Raw genomic sequence first — 16337 nt, forward strand, 5'->3', positions numbered from 1 at the left:
GATAGGAAAACTATCACTAAGCAAAGACACCAGAAACGTAGCGAGTGGTAACCACTTCTCCCGAGCACATTTTCGATCATTTTCTACAGCTACAATAGGAAATAGTATCAACAATCCTCTGTTTAAAGGAGACCATGCATACTTTTCTCTAAACTACAAAACTTCACATACTACTTAACTTGACTGTGCACCGCACAGCTTCACGCTGCCTCTTGAGTGGCGGCGTAACTAAAGTTGCGTGAAAACTTTCCGCGACTTGAGCACCACAGCGGAGGACCAATTAAAAGAATGGAAGCGTCATACTTTGACGGAATCAACAATAACTGAGTCTCAACAACTTTTTTTTCTTTTTGATGAGTGAGTGCACTGAGCCTTATTGAAGCCTAAGCCAAGAGGGAAAGGTAGTAGCGCGGTGGGTATGAGCATTATGCTCAGAAATGACACATTTTGTTTGCTCGTGAAATAAACATACGATAAAAGTGGAACAACAAAAACAAAAAACAGCGATAAAAATCAACAGCCTTCCCTGTGCTCCAAGCTGCCTTGTATTGTCGAATCGGTAGCAGCATTGAATGAGAGGCAGGATCAAGAGCTCCCCGATCTCTGACGCATCGACTTCATGCTGCAACAGTTGAGGGGGGACATGGGTCTTAGAAATTTTTTTTTATTTACAGACCAAATGCAATGAAACTGCACAGCCTTATTCAGTTTTTTTCTGCTGATTTCAAATATGCAATTTGTATATTTCTAGGCCAATTAGTTCCTGAGATATTAATATACACCATGCCATTGTCTGCTGAAACAATAGAAAAAAAATGGGCTACCAGAAATTTAATTTTAATATGTGGGTAGATACTACAATGTGTGAGGAATAAAACGCTGGAAGCAGTTTTCAGTTTTTTGTCCATGCGGACAAATGGGCTTATAGTTAGTTTCATGTGTGTCGTGTGTTTTCTGGCACTGTATCTCTGGTTAACTCACTGGAAAACTAACTACTAAGCCCATTTGTCCACACAGACAAAAAAACTGAAAACTGCTTCCAGCGTTGCATTCCTCACACATTGTAGTGGCTACCCATATGTTAAAATTAAATTTCTGGTGGCCCATTTTTTTTCTATTGTTTCAGCAGACAATGGCATGATATATATTAATATCTCAGGAACTAATTGGCCTAGAAATAAACAAATTACATATTTGAAATCAGCAGAAAAAACTGAATAAGTCTGCAGTTTCATTGCATTTGGTCTGTAAATAAAAAAAATTTCTCTAAGACCCATGTCCCCCCTTGAGCACGGTGGGCAGGGGTATATATATATAGTATTACCATGACTAAGATACCATGTATCATCCACTCCTCTTTCCAAGTGTAAATATACAAGTCTGGCAGAGAAGGTAAGCCGCAGGAACAGTTCACGATGGCACGACATCACTCGAGATAGCTCGAGATGTACTATACGACTCAAGATAACTCGCTGATCACTCAAAAGTATGAGCACGTCGGAAAGGAAGGCCTTGGAAGCAAACAAAAGTAATGCAGGCGGTAACTCTTCATAGGGTCACCTCTTCCGCAGTGCGTGCGTCCAGATTATACCTTGCTGGTTGGCGTCATTACGAAGTCCGTCAGATCTACCGACACTGCCCGCTTTAGAGCCGGTTCCTTCCTCTTGCTCTTGCGAAGCCGACGCTCCAAAGTCTTGCTTGCAAACTCCGCCTCTGAAAGCTTCTTCTGTGTTTCCTGCACCAACACAGGCTAAATCAGCAACAACAACGATGAAAATGAAAAAAAAAATGGTCACAGAGCATTCCGCTCATTGCTTATGTAATACTGTAAATGGTTCTTTTTTCGCCAGCTCAGTAATTTGAGAGCACTAAATTTCGTTAACCAGACATGGCAGCACTAATACAGTCTAGCCCGTTTATAACGAAGCCACTTATAATGAAATAGCGGTTATAACGAAGGGATTTCAATTTCCCATTCCCATTTTTGCATTTTCAATACATTATGGGTCCGGTTTTAACGAAGTAAATAAGAGCGCGTCAGTGGATATAACGAAGAGATTTAGTGCCAACCGAAAAATAATCTGCCAATCAACACATTTTTGCGTCCTTGAGGCGATTTTTTCAGCGAAAATAAGCGCAAAATTCGGCTGACGACGCCCTTTCGTGGCGTCGTCTGCTGTCCTGCGGAGCGAAAGGTTGCTTCACTGCATCGCATGGCACGCCGGTCTCGTGTTGCGCCATCCTTGAACGGCGTCACGGCGTAGAGCGGTAGAGCACGCCGCGCACGCTGCCCCCAAACACTACCGCCAAGCTGCAGCCTATGGACCAGGGGGTTATTGCCAACTTTAAGGTCCACTACCGGCGCCGCGTGATCGAGCGCCTCCTGATTGATGTTCACACTGCCGACAACGTGGTCGGCATGAAGGTGCCTTTGGTAAAGGCGATTTTCTTCGCAAGCGGAGCCTGGAGGGATGTGAAGCACCTGACCATGGCCCATTGCTTCGAGAAAGCCGGCTTCTCCCGAAGCAGCAGCGCGGAGGCGGCGCCTGCTGGGAACGAAGCTACCGCGATTGACGTCGCTGCAACCGCTGATGCTGCCGCCGCGACGGCCTGCTTGGAGCAGCTTTGGGATTCCGCTAGCGACTTGAACCTTGTGCCTGCGGGTCTAAGCCACATGGACTTCGTTTCCGCCGATGAAGACCTTGTTGCCAATGCGGACTTGGCGACTGAGTGTCATGGAAGAGACCTTGGCGGAGAGCGCCTCCGACAGCGAATGCGACGATGCTAGTTGTGCCCCTAAGCCGGTCACCTCCGCCGCGGCCATCGCAGCTGTTGACACGCTACGGATGTACCTCGGGAGTCCGGAGTTCGACCAGATCTTTGGTTCGCAATTGGATGGTATGGAAGCCGCAATCCTGAAGTCCGCACTCGCGAAAAGTGTTCAGGGTACGCTGGACGACTTCTTTCAGTGGCAATAAATCGGTATGCCGATGTTTGCATTTTTTTTTCGTAGTCCGCATATTATGAAATAGCGGATATAGCGAAGTGATTTCCGATTCCCGCCGACTTCGTTATAACCGGGCTAGACTGTAGTTCAGCTTCTTTCTTAAGCTTTTCCAGATTTCAGACGCCATAAAGCCTGGCACACATCTCTTATTGCACAGTGCCTCCCTCTCGCAGAACCTGCCTTAGCAAGAACTCCACAGTAGACAAGAAGAAAACAACCAATAGCTGCTGTTGTACAGGTAGGACATTTTTTACAGTAAATCATGCTCCTGCTGAATTGTGCAGCCTCAGCCAAGACCTAGACATCCATTTCCTTCAGAAACAGCTCTCATTCGTGCGGTAAATACAAACCCTTTGTCACAATTACTGTAAAATGTTATGCCTAGTTCTACGCATCTCTCCGGGTTCCAGATATTTCATGCAGAGGAGGGAGGCTCGATATAAAGAAACAAATAAAAATAAACGGAAACTTGGGAGACAAGTTGGAAAGATTACCTTTCAAACACTTCCATTTCAGCATGGGGGTGCTGGATAGATAGGAACCCAGTTAGCAACAATGTGCTCATCTCAGTGAGTTCTATTTTGCCGATCCTATTGCTTTGCGAGGCGCCACGTCATTTGAACTGCATGCTGTGGCATGGCCTGGCTTATGCCATGCCTTACCATAAGCTGACTGCACGTGCGTACCACTACAAATGTGGATGCCGAGAATATGCCCAATGAGCAATAAAACGGGGGAGCCAGGTTACTATACTACATCAGCCCTATACTCTGTTTCATACATAGCAGTCAACGCAGCGAAGGCTGCGGCGCCTGTTCGCGCTCCTCGTCCGCATTCTAATGTAGTGCGTCGAAAGTGAAAAGATTAATGAACGTAAAATTAAAGTTAACGTTGGTCGATATTGTAGTATAACAATAAAAGTGTTTTATTTTGCAAAAAGATTGATTTTTCTTTTATGTTCTTCAAAACAAGGTGCCTCAGTTTTCTGGTTTTTTTTCCAGCTCCTCCTGTATCAGGTTTTCGCTCCTAGGCTAGCCGGTGATGTCGTCTGCTTTCGTCTTTCGGTTTCTGAGTCTGCGAAAATGGCACCGCTATCTCCTACTCGCTTGTTTTCTTCGCCCACTGCGGCTTCAAGAACATCTCCTGCTCGCCTATTCTCCAAGCTGAAGTCTCTGAAAATTTCGAAAGACTGCAAGCAGGTGACTGTCAACGTTTACTCTAGCGTAAGGAAGCGCTCCCCGGAGAAGACTGTGCGTGAAGTTCTCGAAACTGTGGGAGAGATGACCGGGGTGAGCCCTCTTACAGTTGCGAAGTTCAAGAAAGAAGGTCTCTCTACTAAGATCACGGCAAAAACGACCTAGCAAGGTGACAATATCTAGCTCTCGCAGTGTTAAATATGACAGCTTTGCACTCAACGCCATCCGACTCAAGTTACATCGTATGTATGCCGTACACTACACTGCCTTTTCCCTTCGAAACAAGTATACAGCGCTGTGTTTTTCAAAGTAGGTAGTATTAGAGTTTGACAGTTGCGAGTTTCTAACTAATGAATCTTTTAAGGAAATGAAAAAAAAAAAAACCAGCCAAGAAGGGAGTCGAACCTTGACCCCTTATAAAATGAACAGTCAGGCGCATGCTTCGTACCACTCAGCCACGACGCGAGGCGGGCGGATGCATTTCGCTTGTTTTTTTGCAGTGGACTACTTTCGTACGTTTGGCAGCGTTGACTGCTATGTATGAAACGGAGTATACACTGCCTCTTTCAGCTGCGTTTCATGAAGCACAACTGGCAGAAAAAGGGGGGCATCAGAGAAACAAAAGATGGGAGTCTCATGAGCAAAAACAACGAAGAAAAGCTCGAAACATGTATCCAGAATAGCATTTGGAGACTAGGGTAACTGCGAAACGGGGCGTCACACAGCCAATGTTGCCACTCTCTCAGAGAATGGGTGCCAGAAGAAGCATGGAAAGCAAGCTCTGAAACAAAGGAGGTACAACACGAAAGTTGAAGAGGTAGAAAAAGAGAGAGTAAAACCCCACCTCAAGCTGAGAGTTGAGCAGGACCTTCTCCGTCTTGAGCGAAGAAAGCTTCTGGGCGATGGAGTTAATCTCGCGGTCTTTCTGCCGACGCAGCTGCTCCAGGTGCTCCCTGCGCCGGCTCTCTTCTTCCAGCTGCTTCTGCTGCTCCGCTTTCTCTTGCTCCAGCTGCTCCCGCTTCTCCCACTCCTCAGCCAGGATCCTGGGAGCAAACAACAAACTCACTGCAACTCGGTTGGCACTCTCACGACAAAAGCACTCCAGAGAAGATGCACAATGGTAGGATGAAGCAGCAGCAATTGGGAGTGATGAGAGTGGTCAGTTAATGGTGGTCACCTTGACTGAAGAGTGCGCACAATCTCCTCGTCCCTCTTGGCCTGGCGCTCTTCTTCAAGTTTGCGCTCTAGTTCCTGCTGAGCTGCTTCCAGCTCCTGCCGCTTCTGATGTTCACTCTTCAGCTGTTCCTCTGCTTGGCGGCGGGCCTGCGGATGTGTTAACAGCGTATGCTTGCAGGTACCTCGTAAAACATGCTCATGATTAGTACGTATGTGCGTCCAAATCTGGGAACGAAATGCCCAAGCAGTCCCGTAAGGCACTAATTATCGTCCAAAAGAGGCAAAAATGTTAAAACGTACTGTTTTTATTCAGGAGCGTGGCAAGATTTCACAGAAAAAAATTTCCAACTTCCCAGATGCCTAGTTAGCAAGCTTCTGCCGAGACCTAGTATCCCCACAGCATGATCCAACAGTAGTTTCAGGGCCTCTAGTTATACTGGTCTGACTCTTTTCTGTCATTTTTTTCTATTTTCATGTCTGATGTTATTTTAACTGCGTTTTGTATCAATTTCGTTTTCCTTTCGTGTATTTGCCTTGTACCGCGTTCGTTTACTGATATTATGGTTTTTTTCCTTCTGCATATTCCTTTTTCGATATGCCCCCCTCACCCAATGCTCTTCAGGGCCTGTGAGGTACAAATAAATAAATAACTCAATGCACCAATAAATCGGCATGTTTTAAGCATTTTAAAGCACTCATTCTTGCAAAATAAACAAAAAGAAAATGCACACTGACCAAAGCCATACTGCAGCTACCCTTACAACAAGGAGGTGCTAAAAAAGATTTGTGTTCATTTTGCACATCTGGTTTAAAACGGTACTTATCGGGATTTTGCATACTTCGGTTCTTTATTACAACGGCCCCATTTCAGCACATTGTGCCTAATATATGGGGATTTTACAATATTTCGGATACACGTACAAATGTACGAGAAGCACCTGAAGGGATTAAATGCGTGCTGTGTACACACTCACACAGCTAAACAATAAGAAGACAGCGCACAGCACAAACTTTTAACAGTTCAGTCAAGTGTGGAAAGTTGTCTGTGAACAGTTATGACACATGGTGTGCAAAAACCGTGGCCAGCAAAAGCCTGCACTGAGCAAAAGCCTGCACAATGCTCCAGGGCATTACCGCAGACAGCACATTCTTGAAAGTGTCCCCATCCCCAACCTACATGATTCATGTCCCCCAGGCCACATGGATAGCAACTTAATCCCCTAACAGACTTTTTTTTTTATACGGTACCAAATTTGTCATTTAGTACCTGTGCTGCCATCTGTCAGCAAACCACAAAATGCTCTAGACGAGCCCCAATCACCTTAAACCAGACAGAGTGCCAGTGAACACACGACAAGCTAGGCAAGTCATAAGCCAGAAATGACAGTTGGGTGACTCGTCGAAGTCTACTAGGGGTTAAAGAGGTACAGACTTCGAAGACCAACAAAGGTTTCGTTTCCTCAGCTCATAGGGATCTAAGTTGAAACCGAGAAATTGGGACTGGCCAAAACACTCGCAAAACTGACCGTCCGAACAAGCAGGCCACAGTCCAACCAAAGCTGGCCAGATGTGCTCTACACCTTGTAATGTTCCCCATGTCGCTAATCCTTTTAGAGCAAAACCTTTTTTACGGAAGCCATTGCTCGGGAAACAACCTGTCCGTCTGTCTGAAGCTTCGGTTTGAATGTGGCAAAGTGGAGAGAGAAAACCTTCACTTCCAGGGGAGAGGAGGGAAAGGGAAGAAGACGGAAGGGTGGGAGGTGACGGGTGACCGAAGAGCAGAGAAGGTACAGCATGTCACGTGGCGATTGACAGATTGGATCATGCCACTTGCTCGCAAGGTCTAAACCTGTCAGTGGCTGCTCTGTCCATGGAGAACACTAGTGATAACGCATACTCCGCTGCATCAAACAAACTGGCCGTCTATAACTTTGGCTCCCCACAGCACACATACATTGCACGGCGTACACATCACTCACCTCTTTCTCCTTCTCGAGCTGTGCCAGGTGCAGCAGCCTCTGCCGCTCATCATCCTGCCTCCTGGCCTGGCTCACCTGGCGCTCGTTGCGGCGCCTGGTCGCCAGGTGCCGCTGGTACGACCGGGCTGTGTACGAGTGTTGTGCCGCCGTCTGGATGGCTGCACGCAATGCTATTGTTACTACAGTCGAACCTCGATACAACGAAACGGTTTATAAAGAAACAATGGATGTAATGAAGGAGTGATGATTCTTTTTGGAAGCTCAGTCAACACGCTCTATAACGGATTTATCTCCGGGCCCTTTCAACTTCGTCATGATGAGTTTCAACTGCACAACTATTGTATTACAATATATATATATATATATTGTTTGTTTATTGGAGTTTAACGTCCCAAAGCAGCTCAGGCTATAAGGGACGCCGCAGTGGAGGGCTCCGGAAATTTCGACCACCTGGGGTTCTTTAACGTGCACTGACATCGCACAGTACACGGGCCTCTAGAACTTCACCTTCATCGAGATTCGGCTGCCGCGGCCGGGATCGAACCCGCGTCTTTTGGGCCAGCAGCAGAGCACCGTAACTACTGATCCACCGCGGCGGCTTACACACGCACGCACGCACGCACACACGCACGCACGCACACACACACACACACACACACACACACATTGTATTACAATTAATATTCCACATTGAAGAGCCATGTGTCAGTGAAGGATACATGCTACAATCAGACACAATAATGCGGGAATACACGCAACATTTGGGATTGCAGGCATCAGCATCCAATAAGTCCATGGTTTAGTGTCAGAGCACAAAAATTGAGTAGACCCAGTTGAGCCCCCCCAAAAAAAGGAAATGCAATGCTATTTGCAAATTAGGCCCACGGAAATGAAAAATACATGTGCACTCTTAGCTTTCGCCAATCGCTACATATCACTCCGCCAATGGCAGAGCGGCAAGCCGCCACGGAACAGGCTGAATGGTTGGTTGACTTGTCCTACAATCAGCGGTGAGTTCAAAAAAAAGGCACCTTAATCCCGGTCGTTTAATCCAATTTAAATTAGGAAAATCTGCTGCACACAACAACAATTTGAAGTTTCTAAGAATACTTTGAACATGTAAATCGAGTTTCTGCGGTAAAGAGACGAGTTCAGATTCCTCTTTAGTGCACATTTAAGCAGCAAAAAGGTTTACTGTTGAGAAAATTGCATTTAGAAATGGAACATTTTTTCCCCTTCCGCTTCCTTAAAACCGATGACGTTAAGGCTGAAAAGAACTCTGGTTACTGTTTGTAAGTGAATGGCAGTGCAGCATAGCCTCAGAGATCCACGTTTAAAATAAGCATTGGCTTCATCCCATTTTACTTGTTGAAGTGGCTGGTAGCAGCAATACCTGTATTTTGGTTTGGTTTGGTTGGGTGTTAACGGGTTTAATGTCCCAAAGTGACTCAGGCCATGAGGAATGCCATAATGGAGGGCTCCGAATAAAATAGACCCCCTAGGGTTAATTAATGTGCACTGACATCAAACAGCATATTTGCCTCTAGCATTCCGCCTCGATCAAAATGCGACCACTGTGGCTGGGATCGAATCCATGTCTTTTGGGTTAGCAGCCGAGCACCATAACCACTGAGCCATTGCGACGGCCACAATACCTGTATTTCATTCTTTGGCCTTTTCCAGCTTTGCTATCAGAATGTGATGATCTCAATTTATCTGACTGTCGCTTTAAAATCAAACTGATGTCAGAGGTCAATGGGGCCTGGTACAGCGATGGCAAAAAAAAAGAAGAAAGAAAAATTGATAAGCAATTGTCAGGCATTCAAAGTTCAGGAAAGCAAGAAACAGGAAGTGAACGCCAACCTGACATCCACTGCAGCTTGGACTTGTAATCGGAGGCAGCCAGTTCAACAACCTTCTCGTCCGTGGTGACCAAAAAGCGGTGCCCTTTCCGCGTGGAGGCATCACCGACCGGCTGCACAGGAAATACGGCAGTGAATGCACCTAAGGCAACCTAGTAATCAGAGTGTGGCTACTGTGTCTGCAACAAGTTTTTGCATTTCCCACCCTTCATTATCGGAACAAGTGATGCAACACCCTCCCACTGTGCTCAGGACTACGGCTCCACCTAAACTTGACTGTTCCACATGAATTCTCAAAGATCGGGACGGCTCGAGCAGTACCTCTGTGCGTGTGCGCGACGTAATGCAGATCTCGCCACTCTTGCGACTCCCTTCCTTGGTGCCAAAGTAGGTGAAGCTGTGTGGCCGCAGCACAAAGTACATCTCCCACCAGAGGCCCAGGGTGGACATTTTTTTCTTCAGCAAACCCTGCATATTTGACGCAGAAAGGAGATGATAAAAAATGTGTACATGCACCGTATGTTACAGCGTATAAGTCAATCCCAAATATAAGTCAACTCTCTTACTCACAGTCCCCGCTGAACAAAAAAAATTTAAAGTTAACTCCAAACATCAGTCAGCAAATCATTTCTACTGTCAGCTGCAAAAGTTTGGTCAATCTGTGATGCAGCAGTGCCATGAACCTTAACACAATGCTTTGGGATAGCAGATGGTGTAGCAATGCCACTTTACTTCGCTTTGCCATGCCCTGTACATTTACCTAACTTTTGCGGCCGACAGTACTGCATAACATACACTAGAAAAGCAGTAATGCGTTGATATTTCAAACTAGACATGAGTAATCAACCCATAAAGCACGTTTGCAATCGACTTCCATCAACTTCCGTGCTGCAGGAAAACTTGAATCAGATGGCTAGTCACCTTTTTGATGACGTCTCCGACGTAGATGTCGTACACCTCTGCAGAGGCCTCGACAAGACCGCATGGCTCAGACCCCGAGGTGTAGCGCGTTTCGAGAAAGGCCAGGAAAGACTGGAAGTGGAACACGGGAAGCAGTGCCGCTAGCTGCCGGAAATCTTCCGAGTCCCACTCCTTCCCCAGGGCCTTCACAAAAGTGCTCGTCACCTGTGTCACCAAAAAGAATGAAAAGTCATGCTTACTTGGCTTTCAGTCGCAACAGGTAATGATTTGCAGAGCGCCAGTGCTAGACTCTGCAGAGCACTATCACTGCATAACTAAGGGGGGATAAAGTTTCTGGTTTAAGCTCCAAAAATAAAAATAAAAAAGAAATGTACATCGAATTCACTTTTTGAAATTCGGTGTGCACCCCAGCTTGATGGCTGCCGAGCACCAGTCACAATCTGTCTCAACAGAGAGTCAACAAAGTGTGGAAGCAAGGATCATAGACAACAAGATTGTTGGATTAATTAGTGCAGTTGTATGTTTTGTAGTATATTCCTCTGCTCCTGTACACACATGGTTAGTGCAAACGGAGAGGCTCCACTACCTCTTCAAGCTTCATCTACAAATGCAATGGCTTCTACTCACAGTGCCGTACCTGACAAGAGCTGTAACTTGCTTAACCTATACCTGCCGGAATTTCAGAAATTAAAACTAACATTTTTCGACACAAAACGTATCATTTCACTTCACAATCCTTTAATCCCTTCATCATCCTTTTATTGGTGGAATATTTTTATCCACACTGACTTCCGAGCCGACCTACAACGTAGGATATGCGAATTGCTGCCCGTTACGAGTGGTAAAGCCTCAAACATTTGACATCGACTTTACAACCACATTTCTCATCACGCGTGGTGGTTTCCATATGACAAAGCGCAGGAATTATTTGCTTTTCTTGCTGAATTACAATGCAGTCCATGTGGTCTGATATCAAAAATGGTGCCCAGAGAAGACTGGCTGATCTTTCTGAAAGCACACAACCCAACCCTTGCCCAAGAAAAGTTTAGACTCTTTAACCTATGCCAGCGGGTGCAAGGTTTTACACAATAAAATTTTTGAGTTACTGTGCAAGAAAGTGGTGTCATATGTAGGTTAAGGGATGAGGGGTTAACTTTTGAACCACTGTGCTAATTCTGATTCAATTTTCAGGGATTGTGCATTCTTATGCTGTTAGAACATAGTCAAAATTTCATTGATCTACCTTCAGTGCGAAAAAAGGCGGTACTTCACATCACAATGAGTGAGCAAAGGTGTCAGTTTAGAAAAATTTATTTTGAATATACGCTTAATTTGTTCCCTTTCTCAACATAGGTGACCCCAGGAAAGCCCCATGCACAGGATAAAGAAAAACAGAGCATTGTTTTATAACCGCTTTTGCTGAATATCCTACCACAGACAGTAGTATTACCAGTAATATTAGTAGACAGTAATACTACCTAATGGAGCACTAGAATGAGCATACCACGAATTAACTGTTCAATTGTTTCTTACAACTGTGACAATCCAAAACTATTTTTACATTTATAACCTAACAAACCAAACAAACAAAAAAGAGCTCTTGTATAACCAACAGCAGCACTATAAACAAGTGTGCAGCTGCTGCACTGAGAGACAAACACCAGCCTTTATGTAGCATCGCTCAACTCACCTCCTCAACTTCTTCCGCAACCATGATAACCTCTGGCAAGTCCTTGGACGACATTTGCAGCTCTCCCAGAAAGCAGAACACCCGGAACAACTGCGCAACGCATTTCTCCGGGAACGCCACAAACTCCCGGTCAAGGTATTTCTTTTTGCAGACTAGCCAACACACATCTTCAATGTGGTCCCGGTACCTGAAGGATGATTAAAAAAACAAAGAAAAAGTAAAACATCACAGCATGCAACTTTTTCTGATGAGGACTATCTTAAGCACGAGTTGCTATGAAATTACACCTTCACTCTTATTTTTCCCAGACAAATTTACTGCCACCTTCACTTTCACCTGCAAGCTTAGTTTCTTTTGCAAATAATTCACAAGAAATACTGATCACAAAAGCTTTTTATACAAAGGCGTCTCTTATCAGAAAGATTTTCAAATTCCTGAGTTGTAATGCAGAGATATTACTAAAAAGAAAAACCTGAGCGGACACCTTCAGGGGATGACATGATAGTGTTAATGAGATGGCCGTATATGCGGAATTGGTCACTCTACTTTACATTCATGGATTGATGAGAGTCCTCACACCACTCCTGGCACAGTGGTGCAGTGGTTGAGCGATGCGCCACTGCCCTGCGATGGTAGGTGCTGCCACTGGTGAGACTTGCGAGAAACAGGTTACTCTTCCTGAGCAACCTCTCATGGCCAATCCTTAATTTAACTGCCACCAGCCACGGTGAGCAGGTTGTGATGACGACACAAGTAACATGACCTATGTGGATGGTGGGCCACGTGCTTTTTCGCACACATCGGAAACAACACACGATTTTCCGCAAAATGGGAGTCTTAAAACTGCAACGTTAAAACGGAAAACTAAGCCTATAGTTGGACCAGTCTTTCTGAAGTGTGGCAGGCTGCTTTTTAATAGCGGCATTAAATAATTCCTGCCTACTGACAACAAACAGATAAAAGTAGCATGGAGGAAACATTATGGCCCATAACTGAGCCCGACGACCTCAGCAGACTGGGATTCCTCACTTTCCCCAGAGTTCAACAAGTCAATAAGAGACAAGACACAGATGCTGCCACAAAAGTGCTAGTCCTGTTAACAACACAAATGTGACTCACTTCCTGATGGTCTTGACGTCAAGGGTGCTGGGAAGCCCTGAAAACAGCTCCCTAAGCAGGTATGTCATGTACTGCTCAAACTGAAGCTCCTGAGTGCTGCAGTATTCCTCCAATGCAGCCTCAGCCCTTGTGTAACCCAGGACAGTTCCTAGACTTGACGTAAAGACCTGGTAGAAGAAAAAAATGCAACGGATCAAAGTCGTTAAAAATCTACGGCAAAAAAGATATCACTGTGGTGGAGGTTTGGGTTGGTGCGATACAGAAATGCATAAACAGCACGGAAGAAACTGGACACTTGGCTGTTTACCTATCACAAAGAGATGTGAATTGGAATAACTTCGGGATTAGATGGCACCTTACCTGGGCTAGTGACAAGTTTTGCTTGAAGTAAATCAAATTAATATGTCACTATACCTAGCAGCAATGAAAAATCTGCCATTCTGGAGGTGTTGAAAGATTGCAGAACAGAAGGGAGGTGGGCTGGTTTTTTTTCTTTCCTATTTTTAACTGTTGGTGCTAGCCGTGCAACCCCAAGCCCAGCTCTCAAATTCAAAATAAGGCTTCACGAGTTGTTTCACTGAAGTGGAAGGAATACTGCCAATGAAAATCAGAAACTTAACTATCAAATCTGCCCATACGTGAAAGTAGTCTATGACTTGCTAACGTCTACCACTTCAGCAATTATGATAGCCTAGCGTCGGGTCGAAAAAGTTCTTGCCAATTATGTATATTGGTCTAATCTGTAAACAGATTCGACAATTTGGCTTCTGCTTCACAGATGCCAATTTCCACTCAGTAACTACGAGACAGAGTACTTGACCTCGTATAACAAAAACCTTTATGAACTTTCCAGTATTCACTACCTCTGAAAGCTGCAAAAGCTGTGCACGGCAAAGAAAACCAGCAACTCAGCACATGCCCACAAATGTATGGCCTATGCACACACAAAACATGAAAGTCGTCAAAGGAAAGACAGTTCATTAACGTTACACGGTAGACCGCACAAGCTATGATGAATCACCAGTACAAAGTTTCTAAACGCTTGCTTGACTTCCCTTGGTGGTGACATCCTTTCTGACAGGCAAGACAACGACAGTTCGAAGTGATTACACATATCCTCACTGTGGCCTTTTTTTTTTTTAATACAGAAAGAAAAGACCACACACTTGCTTGTAAGATTCATGCATGGAGCAATCAGTCACCGCAGCTGGAGACAAAACAAGTGAGAAACAATTACGTGGAATAGTCTGCTTAGAAGCAAGCACATCAGCCCTCTTGCCAGCCTGTATTAATTAGTATACAATGGTACACAATAGGCTGCAAACAAGCCAGTTTAAAGAAACGTACCAAAGCGGCGCGGCATTTAACACTGTTCGAAAAGCTGCCCAAGACTTCTCGCGGACACAGGTGTTGCGACGAAACGCACGGATAACTGAATGTGCCAAACACGGATATTATTTGTGCGATGCTCGCTCATGACGCCTGCCATAAAGTTTCTGCCGCATGGCAGCGACAGCCAGCAGGGTTCTTTCAACTCGGCCACGGAAAAAGAGAAAGAATAACAACACAGTGCGTTGTTCAACAAGGTCCCCATACACAGGTGTTCACGACATGCGGGGATCCTGCCAGCTACAACCAGCGCCTGTCTGTACTACCCCCGGGTCCACCGAAAGCGATATGGGGCGCAAGAAAAGTGAGACGACACTCAGATTGTGACGGCGCGTCAACCAACGCATCGCGCCGGTTTAAACTGGGGCAAAGAAAGCGGCGAGAAAAACCTCGTAGGCTGCGACCTCCCACCCGCGATTTGTATCTCATACACGGACGGACTCGTTCTAATCTTTTCATCGTTTTTTTTTTTTCGCTCAATGTCGCCGACGCATAAGCAGGACCAAAAACTACACAGTGGTCGCGCTTTCTCTTAGCCACAGCCGCCACAAGCTGGACACTGTGACATCAGCAACCCGAAGCCGGACACAGCGGTGACCCACGACCAACGTCCGTCGTCGCCGGGGTATTCTCTGATTGCTGTCAATGGACCAAATCCGGAGCGGCGCTATGCACGGACGCGCCTAACGGTCCGGCACGGTTCATTAGACAACGCGCGAAATCTCAGACGTTTGGCATTTGCGGCTGAGACGCCAGTTGGATAGGAAAACCTTGCGCCTTCGCACAAGCAACGCGACATACGACGTGGTGTGGGCGTCCTTTCTCGTCTTTGCAAACACACATGCAAGCATGACACATTGCGGGTCGCGCACGCGTTTTGGAGACCCACCTTGAGGCGCGACTTGGCTGCCTTGCCCGAGTTGCCGTCGCCGAGCGTGTCGAAAGCGTGCCATATCGCATTAGTCACATCCGCTTCCAGCTGACCCATGCTGCCGCTGCTGTCACCAGCACTCGGCTTCGCCATAATCTGGAAGCAGAGGCATTCAGACACGGAGTGGGTGACAGGCGACAGACGGACGGCCACGGGTCGGACGATTGTGGCACCACCTGTTGAGTTACTCTGGCGACTGATGGGCTGCAGCGCGACCGGACGGGACGTAAATACAGGCAATGCAGTGAGTGAGACTACTTTATGTTGTTTTACTGCGTTTGTACATTACGCCGTTATATTCTAGCCTGCACTCTTTCAACAAAAAGAAAATGCCGTCACCTTCATCAGAGGTTGCGATGCAAAAACTAGACTGCCTGCAATTCGCACCGCAGCCACGAGAGGGCAGAGACAGAAAGCGTAGTAGAGTGGCGCGTTATTCAAACTCACCGTTTTCTTTATCCGAACGGCGCGGCGGAAATGTTAGTGCGATTGACTATAAAAGCGAGATAGGCTCTTATTAATGAGCAGATTACGTTAGATGTTTCTAAAGCAAGCGGTAATTTAATGAAAAGTCCTCCAGATGATGTAATCATAATTACGTACGGCTAGCAGTGTGAGTCCATCTATTTTGTTTACTCAGTTATCCTTCTTTTCTTCTGAAGGAAAGGGAGCGGATAGGGTCAGCACTGGATTAAGGAGGGGACTAAGGGCGCTGCAGCCCAGGGCCTCACCTGCGACAGCCGGAGAAGGGGCCCATTTATTCAAACCCGCTTAGAACCTATACGGATCTACGGGCAATGGAACTTCGAGCGACACGTATGAAGCAAGAAAACGATAACGAGGAGCGGGCCCCCACCTGATGTAACTGTGTTTAGCCGAATCAGTTGGGGAGAGCTTGCTGAGCTGCAAAAGCAGGAATCCCCAGCTACCCCTGCGGGGCCCCCTTCCTAACGAAGAGATGTACGTTTGCTTACGGACTGCTGAAGGGTTTCCGTGGTTTCCTGTCAATCCCACCGTCCAGTGGCGTCTGAAGGTGCAGTGTGTTTGAGAATCCTGGCCTCCCCATA

The 16337-nt window shown here is 46.1% G+C and overlaps 1 protein-coding gene across 1 annotated transcript; it reads right to left on the reverse strand.

Annotated features, from left to right (window-relative positions):
• Window positions 1-1223: 1223 nt before the first annotated feature.
• On the reverse strand, window positions 1224-15501 carry LOC149363477 (switch-associated protein 70-like). The gene is made up of 10 exons (XM_089573489.1): window positions 15229-15501; window positions 12951-13117; window positions 11832-12018; window positions 10142-10345; window positions 9542-9688; window positions 9222-9333; window positions 7359-7516; window positions 5381-5526; window positions 5048-5246; window positions 1224-1735 (listed from the first exon to the last, which is right to left on the reverse strand). The coding sequence occupies exons 1-10, from the start codon at window positions 15361-15363 to the stop codon at window positions 1586-1588; spliced, it is 1605 nt and encodes a 534-aa protein (XP_089429615.1). The 5' UTR covers window positions 15364-15501; the 3' UTR covers window positions 1224-1585.
• Between the last annotated feature and the right edge of the window lie 836 nt (window positions 15502-16337).

Source organism: Amblyomma mixtum, chromosome 2, assembly GCF_055824585.1.
Source record: "Amblyomma mixtum isolate Tamu chromosome 2, ASM5582458v1, whole genome shotgun sequence".
In the NCBI taxonomy this organism is placed as follows: Eukaryota; Metazoa; Arthropoda; class Arachnida; order Ixodida; family Ixodidae; genus Amblyomma; species Amblyomma mixtum.